At 53.4% G+C, this 13566-nt stretch overlaps 1 protein-coding gene across 1 annotated transcript in view; it reads right to left on the reverse strand.

Annotated features, from left to right (window-relative positions):
• The window catches only part of SMOC1 (SPARC related modular calcium binding 1), a 134775-nt gene that overhangs the window by 3392 nt on the left and 117817 nt on the right, over positions 1 to 13566 (reverse strand). The window contains exons 8-11 of the mRNA XM_087819567.1: positions 13177 to 13369; positions 12578 to 12660; positions 10630 to 10735; positions 1930 to 2174 (exon numbers count right to left, since the gene is read on the reverse strand). Coding sequence (XP_087675693.1) covers positions 1930 to 2174; positions 10630 to 10735; positions 12578 to 12660; positions 13177 to 13369 — 627 coding nt within the window. The remainder of the gene's footprint in view (positions 1 to 1929; positions 2175 to 10629; positions 10736 to 12577; positions 12661 to 13176; positions 13370 to 13566) is intronic.

Below are 13566 nucleotides of genomic sequence, written 5' to 3' on the forward strand. Positions count from 1 at the left end.
CAAACGTGGAAGGACAGGCAGGTGGGAAGTGGCAGAGCCAGCAGCTGCTTCTCCCAGTGGTGAGCAGAGACCTACACAGGTAAAGAGGAGCCCTCCACAGCCTGCCCACCACGCTGAAACGGAAGAACACGGACAGCCAGCAGCAACCAGCTCTCCCCTGTGAGGCTCACTGCATGAATCCCTTCCACCTCAGCCATGCAACGCACTCCTCATAGCGATTGTATATGATCGTCAGAAAATGATGAAATTATCCCCACAGCAGGATGATGCAACTGAGGCTTGGCGATGGCACAGCTTTTCGTGGGGAAGCAAACTCAGACCTGGCTCTCTGCTTCTAGAACCTCGCTTTAACCACCAAGGAGGGCAGCGGGGAAGATGGGCCTGGACCCAGAGCAGGCGGCATCCTTGGGCAATTCAAGGGGGAAGTTCCATGTTTAAAAAATGGGTGACCTAGTCTCCGCCCTGCCTGTCTCACAGGATGGTGCCAATACTCCTGATGAAGGTACTTTATAAACTGGGAAGGACCAGTTAAGAAAGAGGCCCGGCTCTCAGAGCGTCTGGCCTTTTTATGCTACAGAGAATTTAGCTCCCAGGGACAAGTCTGGTTGCTAAAAATACCTGTGTTCAGGAGTCATTTCCAAAAAAATCAGTCCTGCAGACCGAAAGCTACATTCACCCCCAAACACTGCATCCTCCCCCCACTGCTTCTGTCCCCCCATCTGGCATGCAAACCCCTCTCGGCCCACCAGAGGGCACCACATGACACCAGATGACCAAGGCATGGGCTCCATTCCCTACAACCATCTACCCAAGTGGCCCTCTGCTGCTCCCCAGAGCAGAGGGGCGAGGGAAGCTGCTTTCAGCCAGGGGGTGTGCCCCTCTATTATTACTCCTTTGCTTTTGTACATTCACCATGAACTAGCCAAGTTCTTCACATGCACCAACCTGTTAAATCTTCACACCAAATCTCTGAGGTAGATAATATCAGCTCCATTCTACACATGGAGAAACTGAGGCTCAGAGAGTTTAAGTAACTTGCCAAAAATTGCAGAACTAGTCAGAGGCGGAGCTAGAGGCTGCCTTCAGGGCCTGTGCATCAGCTGGCAAGCTCTGGCAGAAGGTGGGGAGCCTCCCTGAGCTCTGTGGACCCGAGGTCACCACACTCTGCCTCCCCTACGCCCGTGTGCTGTGTGGACCAGAACTATCAGCACAGGCAGGGGGCCGAAGGCAGAGTCGCTGCAGACCTCTGTGATTCCGTCCCTGCTCAGCGTGGGAGTGCTGCTGGGTAGGCCTGGGGTCTACACTAACACTGGGTGGTCTCTTTCCAGTACTGGCCTCTGCCTGTGCTCTGTGAAATGAGCACAGGTTCCAAGTGTGTCAAAGCATGATGCTGCCACAAGGGGCAGACCCCTTATCCATACATTCATTCCTTTGGCAAGGTTCTAACAGATTGCTCCCAGGTGCTGTGCCCTGTGCTGGAGGTTAGGGATCGAAAAGGCACAGCCCATGGCCTCAAGGGGAAACAGAACAGTAAAGGGCAATGCAGTGTGATAAGTGCTACGGACAGAGGCAATAATCTCATGAAGAAGACAGTAATATTGAAATGCTATTGCATTTTCTCAATGTCTCAGGCATTATGATAAATGCTCTCACTCGCTGTCCCACTTAGTCGGCACAACAGCCCTAAGAGGTAGAGGCTATGGTTATTCCCATTTTACAGATGGAGAAATTGAAGCCCAGGGTGGCTGAGTAGTTTGCGTACGTCACAGCAATTCCTCCAGGGTACAGGCATCTGGCATGAAGCATAACAAACTCCCAGGAAAGAGCTGAATAAATGAGTGCCTGGGATCCCATCGACCGGGGAGCCCTTGGTCCCTGTGCTTGGTGGGGCATGTACTGGAAGCCAGGAGCAGAGGGATGAGCACTCACCTTCTTTGCTCACACCCAGGCAGCCCTTCAGCTCAGGCAGAGAGATGACCTTGTCCTTGTTCAGGTCACAGTAGTCAGTGAATCGCCGGGCGCACTTCTTGGGCTTGGCTTTCTTCTTCACGTAGCGCTTGAAGGGCTTCATCTCCCGCTTGTTGATGTCGTTGCTGCTGTTGCTGTCCAGCTGGCTGAAGTACCAGTGCACCACTCGCTCCTCCAGGGTGTGGCTGGGATCCGGCTCTGAGAACCTGGGCCGCAGGCAGACCCCCGACCCCAGAGAACACGGCTCAGGATGCCGCAGGGACCAACAGCTCCACCAGACTCTCCCGGAGGTCGGCGCCAGGGTACCCGTGGCGGCTGCTGGCAGCCAGGTAGGAATGGCTCCTCCGGCAGGAGACTACCCAGACCTGTTTGGCCCGTGGTGGAACCAAGCCATCCTCTCCAACTTGAGTCTCCAGCCTGGATGGTTCAACTCCAGTGGGCGACTCTTATTACATGAAACTGCCTCACCTTCTACCGTAGCCAGGAATGTCCTTGTACGAGATGGGTGCTCAGACATAATAGCTGGATTTAACTCACCTGAGAAAACCACAGATTGGATCTGAACTGTCCTTCTCCTGGCCTAGTGCTCCCTGCCGACAAGGCGCTCTTCACAGTGGACATGCGCTCTCAAATGAGTATGACTGTTGGGAAGGGTGCCCCTAGTGTGCACCACATACCCAGAGCCAGGCCAGGTCCCGGAGGCTTCCAGAGTGAGAGATGTAGCCCCTGGCCTCAAGCTGTTCACTGTCTCAGCGACACAGAGACCAAAATAGGAAACCAGGCAGTGACAATTCAGTGTGAAGTCCCCATGGTCTATCACTGCCGGGTACCAAGTATATAGTAGGAGTTGAGAGAAGGCCGTTAGGATGGACACAAACAAAGGCTCTGAAACTGGCAAGTCCCAGGCCCACTAGAGGTGAGTCCACAGAGAAGTCTGGAGTCAGGAGGCCCACGGTGGGCCCAGGACGCCACATGTTATCTAGAACCCACAGGGGCTCTGCCGAGAAGCACTGGCTAACAGCCACATACATGTGGTGGCCACACAGTGACTGTCTGCACGTGTAACTGTACACGTGGCTCACCCATCATTTTGTTCACCGATGCCTCATCTTCTTCCCAGAAGGATTCAGGGTGCCAGTTGATATTTAAAACCTATAAAGCCAGTGATGGGTCTATTCTAGAAGGGTGATTGAAGTCTCTGACCAGAAGGACAAAGCCACAGGAGTCCCATGCATGACTCCTGCCCCCAGGAGTGGGCTCTGAGTAAACGTGGCCCAGGCCCTCACGTTCAAATTCCTGGACCATTTTCCTTTGGTAGGGGGCGTGAGACTGAGCTTGGGAGTTCTGTGCATCCAAATACTTAGTCTACAGGGCACTGGGACAGACTACACAACCACACGCATCAGAAGCGGGACAGAGGGGCTCACTGTTCCAAACGGATCCCGGCTCAGGGGTTCGGGGCCTGCCAGCACATTCTGTAACTGTACCCGGCAAGAAAAATATTCAAGGCACTTGCCAACACCTTGGGGTTCTTCTCTGGGGTTTGCTGAGTTTTCCAGAAGGGAGGGGACCATCCCTAACCCCGCCCCCCCATGAACAAGCGAGCAAATTCCCTCCTCTTCCTACCCCCAAGTGACCTCAACGTTTAGAGAAAAAGAAGTTTCATTACCAGAAGAAAAAAAAAAGCTCCTGCTAAATGCCCAGTCCTCATTAAATGGATTGCAGTCTTGGGCAGCCCCCCTGGGCACCCTGGACTGATTCCAAGCGGCGCAATTAGTGGATCTGCCAGCGGGACCTCATCCTGACAGGTTTCGCGCAGGGAGGACCTGGGGAAGGTGGAGGGACAGGCTGCACTGGGCTCACTGGGAATCTGCTCCGTCTGTCCTGGCGGCCAGGCTCGGGAGGTCTTTGGAACAGGCATGGAGTGATTCAACTCGGAGCTCAGATTTTTGTCTCTGCCAGTACATGGTAACTGGGTGACTTCAAGCTTCCTCTATTTTACCTGCAGCATTCATTTTTCAAGACTGCCCCTGCAAGGAATACCAGGTGGGCGGCAGGAAATTGTCTCAGGATGCTCATAGGCAGGGGGACTGTGGCCAGTTCCACCTAAGAGCACCCTGCCTGCCCCTAAACTTGAAGGAGGACCCCGGATGTGGAGGAGGCCCAGGAGAGGTGTTCCAGTTTTTCCCACCAGAGGCTGTCTAAGGCAGCTGGGGTTAGGGGAGGCCCCCCTGCCCAGCGGACCCTGAGAGTCCCAGGCAAAGGCAGCTAACCTTTAGGCTCAGCATAGCGTAATGTCTACCTAGACGCTGGAATAATAAAGCCTCAGTCGCTGAGGCGGGAAGGAATGAGGTCATCCCGCCTGGACGCCCTGCCAGGAGAGGCTCGCTGCCTCCAACATGTGTTCCTTGGGGCTCCCGCCTGCCCAGCTCTCAGCACCTCCATTGATGGAGCTCCCTGCACCTACCTTTGGGTTAGTCTGCAGCAGGAAGCCCCTCTTCTCCTCACTCTACAACCCCTAAGAGTTCCTTCCCATGCCCAGGGTTACTGTCATTTGGCTCCTCCCTTTCTTCTGACTCCCCTCCCCTTGTCCAGACAGCCATGTTCCAGCCCTCCTCACTGCCCCAGAACCTCAAGCCCAGAGCAGCCGTGACTTCAGACTGCTGGCCTCCCCTTGCTCACCTCCTGACCAGGCCCCTGGAGGCTCCAAGGACGCTTGCCCAGGAGAGGTCCTCTGAGGTCCCGCCAGGCAATGCCTCTCTCTCTCTAACGCTGACACAGCCCACAGCCTGCCTGTGAAGCCTGAGGGTCCTGCGTCTTTCCTCCTTCCTCCCCAGCTAGTGTAGGACTCTCGGCTTGGAACTTCTTTGACCTCCAGAAACTCATGCTCCCGCCTCAAATATAGAGCCCAGGTCTACCTGGGAAGCTGGCAGTGCTGAGGCCCTACTGGGAACCCAACACTTTGTCCAGGCCAAGCTCCAAACGCATTTAAAGCAAACACTTCTTAGCTTCGGGAGATCATGGACCCTTCTGAGGGCCTAGATAAGCTACAGAAAAACGCACACAAACATACAGCTCTGCAGATTTTAGGGGTTTAGTGAACCCCTAAAGCTCAACCAAGGTCACAGAGTCAGGTGAAGAACCCTTGGTTTAGAGAGAAGGAGACTCTCGCCATACCCCAGAAAAATGTTTAAGCATAAACCTTCCAGAAGAGGATGGGGTGAGACAAAAGACAGTAATAGAGAAGGATTTGGGGGTAGTTTCCATATTTCCAACAAAACATAAAACTCCTGAAGGCACCTGGTTTAAAACTATGTAAATCAGGTTTTTGGCTTCATAACAGCCTTAAGTCCCAGACCTACCAAGCTTCATACAAGATCTAGTTAAGACTGAGATCTACTGGGAATCCTGCTTTAGTCAAACGAGCAGTAGGCATGTGTGAGAGAAGACAGGACACCTTTGTTAACCAAGGAGAAGCTAAGGTTTTCCCAGGGGAGTGTGGATGGGGTGGGGCACGAGGGCCTCTCCAAGGGTTTCCAAGAATCCCTCAAGCAGTCTTGACTAGAGCCCTTTCCATCATAGTTAGACTCCCCAAATTTACCCCAACCTCCAAGCTATATCCTACTGATATCTCCCACTCTGGTAGCGTTCTAGATAATATCCTTTCAAAACTTTGGCAACTTGCACTCCCAGCTCTAGGCTTACAAACTTGGACCCTCTTACTCACACGTGCACAGGTAATACCCACTGGAGATCAGGACTGCTGGAACTCAAAGTTGGTCAGGCAAGGGCTGGGGGCTGGGGACACTACATTCGAGGGTGTAATGGCTCCTAAGATCACTTAACATTGATTTGCTGGTCCCTGCTATGGCCTCCCTACAAGTAAAGTTCTACTTCTACTCAAAAGGCTCATTAGGTATGTAGGGCATCCAAGTTTCCTTGGCTATGGTGGGAAAGACACAGTAAAATGCCCTGCCCCTGGGCTGTTTAGGTGGCTGTCCTGTGGACTCCAGGGATAAGGAGACCCACCAGAGCCAGCGCTGCCCCGGACTGGCCTCCATGAGCCTTCTCCCAAGTCGAAAGGTGGCAGGTGCCACCCTTCTGCAGTGCTTTCAGTTTTGCTTCTGCGGCCTGAGCCCTGCCAGGCCTTGGCTGCAATGCACAGCTGGAGAGCCAGCCCCATTTACCACAAGGAAACTTGCTCCGGCCAAGATCTTGGGCCCAGTTCTGCTGTCCCAAGCAGTTTTAAAGAAGGTGAGGTGGGACGGCCTGGAGGCACTAGCCAAACCAAGCAGACGACTGAGCTGCATCTGGAGTCGGGGCCAGCCCTGCCAGCTGTGCAGGAGGGTGGGGCTGGGAAATGCCAAGTCAGCCACATTCCAGCCTCTTCCTTGCAAGGCCATCAACAAGCAACCACACTGGGCAGGAAGGAAGAAGCCACAATAAAGACATGGGGGATCATGTGAAGGGCCAGGAGGGTCACATGGCCCATCCCACCTCCCCTCACAGCTGCTTTTTCCAGGGCAAGTGAAGAAAGGAGAAGCTTCCCCTGTTCAAGCAGAGTCCTCCAGCTCAGATCTCAGAATTCCTCCTTTGGGACTGATACATGCTAATGGGGTGCCACGAGAGGACTGATCTAAGGGAGAGCTCTGCCCTGTGGAGCTCTGGTGGGAAGGACCAAGAGCATAATTCAATCATCCAACCTTCACTGAGGACAGCTACCATGAGCAGTTATAGGCCTCCCCTCCCCTGCACCAGCCACAGGTGTTTCCATGGACACCCCATTTTACTTTGTCTATTTGTAGATTTGGGTGGCACTGCTTTCCCCCCTAAATCAGGCCAGTGGGCCAGAAAAAGGAGTTGACATCCTCTCTTCCACTCCCTGCATCTGAGATGCCTTCAGATCCTACTGATCTCACTACTAAAGGTTCAGTCCATCATCCCTTTAGCTTTGGCCCACCCTTCCTCACCTTTCACGCTGACCATTGCCGTAGCCTTCCTGCCCCGGTTGGCTGATGTTCTCTCTGGCACGAAGCACAAGGCCCGGCACGATCTGGACTCTGCCCAACTCTGCAGCCTCATCTCCTGCCTGTCCACAGCCTGCCTCCATATGTAAACCATACTTCTTGCAATTCTTTCCACAGGCCCTACCTTGTTCATACCTCACTACCCCTGGGGCTCCCTTTGCTGGGATGCCCTTACCCCGGGTCCATCTAGGTCGCAGCATTTTCCCAGTCGTACGTGAAGAGATGGCTCAAATGTCACCTCCTGTGTAAAGCTTTCCCTCACATGCCCTCCCTCCCCTGAGTCCCCGCAGCACTTTATCCACCTCTATTATTATACTGACTTTATAGTGCAATCACGTGATTAGCTGTCTCTTCTTCCAAGAGCTCCTCCAGACCAGGAACTATGCCCTTGTCCCCAAATGTCCCCAGAACCCAACACAGAGCTTATATGAGGAGAGGGGAGAGATGTAAGAGTTTGTGCAAAACTAAAGCGCCCATGCCTGACAGGTAGTAGGTCAGAGGAAGACACCCTCGGTTCTGCCCAAACATGCATCCTGTCCCTCTTCCTACTGTCCCTGAGTAGGACTGTATCCTAGCAGCCCGAGCTGATGTCCAGCTTTAACTGCCAGACCCCAAGAGGATGCAGGAGGGCCCAGATGTGGTTCGCTTGACGCTCTCATGTGTGCCAACAGAAAGAGGCCTTATCAAGACACATTTCTCTGTATCAGACAGCGATCCCTCCACCTATCACCCATCCTTGTAGCTGTTTGTTCCTTTAGCAAATATTTATTGAGCACCTACTATGGGCCAAGCACTCTTCTGAATTCTGGGAATACAGCAGGGAAGAAGGCAGAGAATGCTCCTCTGGTAGAACTTACATTTTCATGGGGTGGGGAGACACAGACAGTAAATAAATGAAACGGCTGAGAATTCAAAAGAGGTGCTGTGATAGAGGGTGACTGGGCAGCTCCTTCAGTCTGGGCGGTGTCTGAGAAAGGGACATTTAAGTGTACCAGCAGGGTCCAGTCACGGGAAGATGGGGAAATCCTGGCGCTGCTTTGTCACCGGGGCCCTGCAGCTCCAGGCTGAAGGAGCAGCTGACACGGAGGCCCCGGGACAGGCAAGGGCTTGGCCTTGAGGAACTAAGCAGGGCCAGCGGCTGGAACGGCGTGATGGGAGGGAGAGGAATGCGAGAGGAGGACCGAGGCCAGCGAAACCATCCTGCAGGGCCAGCTCGGGTCAGAGGCAGGGCTCACTCTGAACACGATGGGGAGATCTGGGAGGGCTTCCAACCCAATGAAGCTGGTAACCCCGACCAGGTCTTTCTCTTCCCTCTCCCCTCACTGCCTTCCTTGATTTCTAGACTGTTCCTTAGTTCCCCTTGTCTGCGTTTTGATTACGATTCCAGCCTCTGGGTAACACAATTACCGAATGTAGGTCAAACCTTTCATTCCCATCAAAACCAAACACCGACAAGCTATATGAGCTTAGAATTAAAAAACATGTCAGGAAAGCATAGTTTAAACACTTCTCCCCTGACGGCAGGTGCCACCTGAGCTCTTGGACCCCTTGCTTACCTGCTGGCCCAGGACTCACAGGCTCAGTCCTTTCCTAGCACCCTCAGCCTGCCTGGAGTGAGACCATGTGGTCTCAAGGTCTGGGCTCCCAAGGAAGCCAATGGGATGAAGCTTGAGGTCTTGTCTCAAGCACTGAAGCTCAAGCGCCAGGCGGCTCTCTGAGTAGTTGGCCAGAGCCAGCAGCCCTCACGGGGTCTTGGGGGGGAAGTACCTGGATGTGAACATTTTAAACCCATGCCCCTTCCTTTCCCCTCCGTTCTAATAAACATCAATATCTCATACCTATTTTTGCATGACATTACAGATATTTTTTCATATTGTAAGCATAAATAGCATAAAGGTATATAATACTGAATATGCCTTTTCAAGACTCACCCCCTTCCATCTTCTTGGAGATCTTTAGATACCCAGTTGCTGAGCACCCTGGGCTGCCCCATCTGCTGGCCTGTCAGACCTGTCTCCCTCTTCTCAGACTTTGTGCTGTGCTCCTCCTTGGGGAAGCCTGGCCCCATCCACAGGGTGAGAAAAACAGAGCCGGGCCAGAAACAGCCTCTGAGCTCACAGGCCTGTGGGGATGCTGAGAGCAAGCACTCCAGGAAAGCAGTTTCCAGGAGCAGCACCCCACGAGGCAACCACTGGGTTTCATGTGACATACACCTTGGTTTTCAGGATGGCTGCCCCCGTCCTCCTCACCCTGGCTCCCCACCCTCGATGTGAACCTGTGCTTCTGTTGGCCATCCCTGAGGTAGCTGCGCTTGGGCCCTTCTCTGGGCCTGGAGGCCTGGGCCTGTAATCGTGGTAGCACTCCTTGCCTTGTTGGTGACAGCTCTCCCTCTGGGCAGATGTGGGGGGACTAGCCCCCCTTCTTGATAAGCCACATAAGCTCAGAGGCAGGCTGCCCATCCCTGCCAAGCACATGGTACTTCCTCTGCTGTGCAGTTGTAGGCACCCCAGCACCCCCACACCCCTGCTGTGCCTCCCCCTCCCTCTGGCTTTCTAATGGGAAGCACATCTCACAGGCCCTTAGAGGCCTGGTTCCTGCCTGCCTTTTCCACCTCATCTATGGCCACTCTCATCTCCTCCTCTTACCCTCGTATCCCATCCACCCCAGCCCAGCCATACTGACCTACAGGCAGGCACTTCCTGGAGTAACAGTGTTCTCTCCTTTTTCCTGGAATGGCTTTCCTTCATTTACTGGCTAAGTCCTACCTATCCTTCAAAACTCAGCTCAGGTATCACCTCCTGCAGGAAGCCTTCCCTGACCCCTCCAGGCCAAGTTAGCAAAGCCTTCTCTGTTCTCCCGCCTCTGTTCTAGCATTTACCACACAGTCTGTCAGTATCTGTCTAGTATCCCCACTAGGCTGCATTCTTTGAAGGCAGGGACATGCCTCGTATCCCTGGATTCCCAGTCCTTAGCCCAGTGCTTGGCATGCCACGCATATTCAACAGGTGCTGAGCAAATGGATGGGTGCACATATGTTCCAACCAACTGACCTAACAAGCCCAAATTAGTGAACGCCACGGATGCTGGTCAGTAGGAGCATGTGCATTGCAGCTTCATGTTGGGACTGCCTCAGCCAGCATATCAGCTTCTGAACTAAGTTGGTTTTGGCTATGGGAGTGTCCAGTCCCACTGCTCAGAGCCCCTTGGGATTCTTGGGAAGCCAAAAAGGCACATGGCTCCTTCCTTCTGAGAAGAGCAGAGAACTTAAGTGCTCTGTACTCCCTCCCTGCCCTCCCAGTTTCCATCATATGCCTATCCCCTTTCCCGCCATTGAGGACTATCACTCCAATGTATTGACTTCTGAGACCAAAGTGCTGGAAGTCTCCAGACACCCCTGGACTTGCCTGTAATCTGGTAACAACAAGCTAGAAGCAAGCAACAAAGAACAGGGAGGGGAGAGGAGCGGGGAGATTTTTGGTGGAAGGTGGGACAAAGTAGTCTCAGGAGAAGGACTGACTTCTACCCCTGACCCTACTCAACCTCTCCCTACCTCCCCACCACCGCAGCCTCCACAGCATCTGTAGTCAGGGGCTCCACATTCCCCACTGGGCCCAAGTCCTGCTCACATTCTCACCTCCCACCTCCAGTGGGCGCTGCTGAGTTAATGGCCTGCACCATGTCAGTGGTGAGGGCATCCAGTAGGCTGGTGATAAATTCCATTTTCTTCCCTTCCGGACAGCCTGAAAAATAAGGTGAGGTTTGAAGGCCGATGCCAGGTAAATAATCAGGTGAACAGTTTCCTCGCTGACCACTGTTTCCCAAACCTCTCCAAGTCTTTCTTGTCCAAACAAATCCACTTTGGGAACTGTTTAGTGCTCAGATGACTCTCTTAAACCTCCATTTCCTCTACCTGCGGCCCACAAAGGACCATCAGATTAAATGGATAGTGATGCTTTCAGTTTTCTTTTATTCCACAAATTTGTGCTGTGTGTCAGCTCAGGCACTGTGCTAAATGTTAGGGATATAACACCAGGTTACATGGTCCCTGGCCTCGTGAAGTTCATAATCTACTGGGGAACTCTAGCTAGTTCTGGTGTAGTATGACCCAGTGGTCTCTACAGGTAAAGACCAGGTGCTGAAGGGGCACAACGGGCGGAGGGAACACCCTTTGGTCAAAGTAGACTCAAGGAGACCTACCATTTTAACTATCCAAGAACCTCCGTCTTTTTTTCTCTTCTCATCTGACTTAGATGGTAGTGATCAAATTTCCCTTATAGATGCTCTCAAATCCTTTGGTATTTTCCTCCATTGTGCTATTTCAGCAAGACCCAAAGTATGGATGAACCTTTTCACAGATACGCCCTTTCCAAGTCGACAGCCATGTAGCTCGGTATTGCTGGTGTACACACCACCACGCAACTGGACAGATGCGTGTCCCTGTAGATGACTGCCAGCCCCCAGTGGGCCCTCAACCCTCCCTGCACAGTCCTCCTCTGCGGTGACTATTTCATTCTCTGCTCTCTGCAAATCCTGCAGGTTTCTGGTGAAATTGTCCCTCCTCAGAGAAGCCACAGACTCTGAGGTGGACTCTCCCTGCCTTCTCACAGCACTGTGCTCTTTCCCTTCAGAGTTCCCGTCACTGCTATTTGTATAGGTGTGTACTCACTTATTTGTACAGTCTCTGTCTCCTCCACTATGTAAGCCTCATGTCACTTTTGATCATGAGATGATACTCAGTGCCTGGCGCACAGGAGAATCCCAACTCACATTTGCTGAGGAGATGGCTAGAAGGAGATAACCTGGCCTCCACGACTCCATTCTTATAACAGGGTGGTTTCTACATACCTCACCTGAAAACCCCCAGAACTTCAGGATCCTCTATTTTCAGTTCTCACTCTGGAGTCCTGATGGGCAACGGGGATAGGGAATGGAAAGGGGGGCCCAGCTCCCACAAGCACTGGTCCAAGTTGGTGCTGATTAAGACTACAGTGTTTCAAGCCACCAACCAATATAGAGTAATTTTTTCTTGCATCTCATTAGCAGAGAACACTATAAATAAGGGGAAACCCAGACAGAAGCCATTTAGGGTCCTGGGTCCCCTGCCTATGCGTCTTGTGTCATAGCCCAGTGACAGTCCTGGGCCATCAGAGATCATTGCTAAAGTACTCAGCAGGGCAGATGACAGACACTGCCCACATCCCCCAGGACTGCCCTCCCTGTAATGATCCTCTCTTCACAGCCCTGGGAAAAAGGGTTCACAGTGCCTAGAACGTTGTCCCAATAACCAAGGATGGAGAAGGAATCGTAGAATTGCAGGGACAGGATTTAACCCAATGACTACATTTTAAAGATTAAAAAGGTAAGGGCAAGGAGGAGGAACAGTGTGCTCAAGGGAACAGGCTGGATGCAGATCCCCCCGCTCCTGGGTCCGTGCTCCTGCGGGGCCCCTGTCCAGCACTCCTGCTCCCTCCCACAGACGGGGAAGCAGACCCTCGGAGGGAGCACTTTGTACGATGCGGGGGAGGCGCGGGGAGGGGACAGACAGAGGTGAGGTGCCAGCAAGCGGCAGCGTCGTCTCCCACCTGGCAGCTCCCTGTCCTTGAAGGGGTCATCTACCTCCGTACTCTTGGCCCTGGCGTCGCTCTCGCAACTGGGCATCACATAGCTGGGAAGAGAGAGAGATGGTGGGTGAGGAAGGGACTTTAACCACTGCCGCCAGCAACGATCTGTGTTGTCATGAAGCCTAGAGCTCCCAGGGCTGGCAGTAAAGTACCTCCTGCACCGTCCAGGAGCTCCGAGGCAACCCCAGCGTCATGTTCCCCCTGAGACATGTTCAGGCATGTCCTCTCAATCACTCAAGCATAGCGATATCACCCTATGCCTGCACACGGGATGTTTTTTGATCCACAGAACCTAGTGAATCAGGCAGGGCAATAACCTTCTCATCGGTGAACTGAGGTTCAGAGAGGTTACCTACTTTTCCAAGGTCGCCCAGCACCCAGGACCCAGATGTTCCTATCAGAACCTCATCTGCCCGTGAACAGAAACGCTGCTCTTCTAGTGCCTCTACTCCCCCTATCCAGACAGGGAAACTGAGAGGGGCCAGGGGCCAGCCCAACAGGAAGCTGGTTCCCTTGTCCCAGGATCCACCCGAGGGGCAGGACAGGCTTGGGGGACTTACCGTGTGGAAGTCCCAGGCAGTGGGCGCCCTGTGTCCACCAGGACGCACCAGCAGTAGCCAGTAGACTGGTGGCACTGCACTGGCTTATAGAGCCCCCCAGGGGCGCACTCTGGGATGACAATGCCCTCCCGGGGATTCTGCCGGGCCTCTTCCAGGGCACTCTGCCTCTCCTGGTCACATGAGTGTACTTTCTCTGCAAAAGAAGACACAGCCTGTGGTAACTAAAGACCCAGCCTGGCCCAAGGAACTGAGGGCTTGGTTGGTGAATCACCATGGAGAGCTGTGTCTCCCACACTGGCCCATGGGAGGGGCTGGAGGTCCAGAGCCTCCCTGTGGGCCTCTCCACCGCTAGGGTTCCTCAGCAGTCACACCCAGTAGGTTCCAGTTGGG

The sequence above is a fragment of the Miniopterus natalensis genome, chromosome 1 (assembly GCF_054644295.1).
Source record: "Miniopterus natalensis isolate mMinNat1 chromosome 1, mMinNat1.hap1, whole genome shotgun sequence".
Lineage (NCBI taxonomy): Eukaryota > Metazoa > Chordata > Mammalia > Chiroptera > Miniopteridae > Miniopterus > Miniopterus natalensis.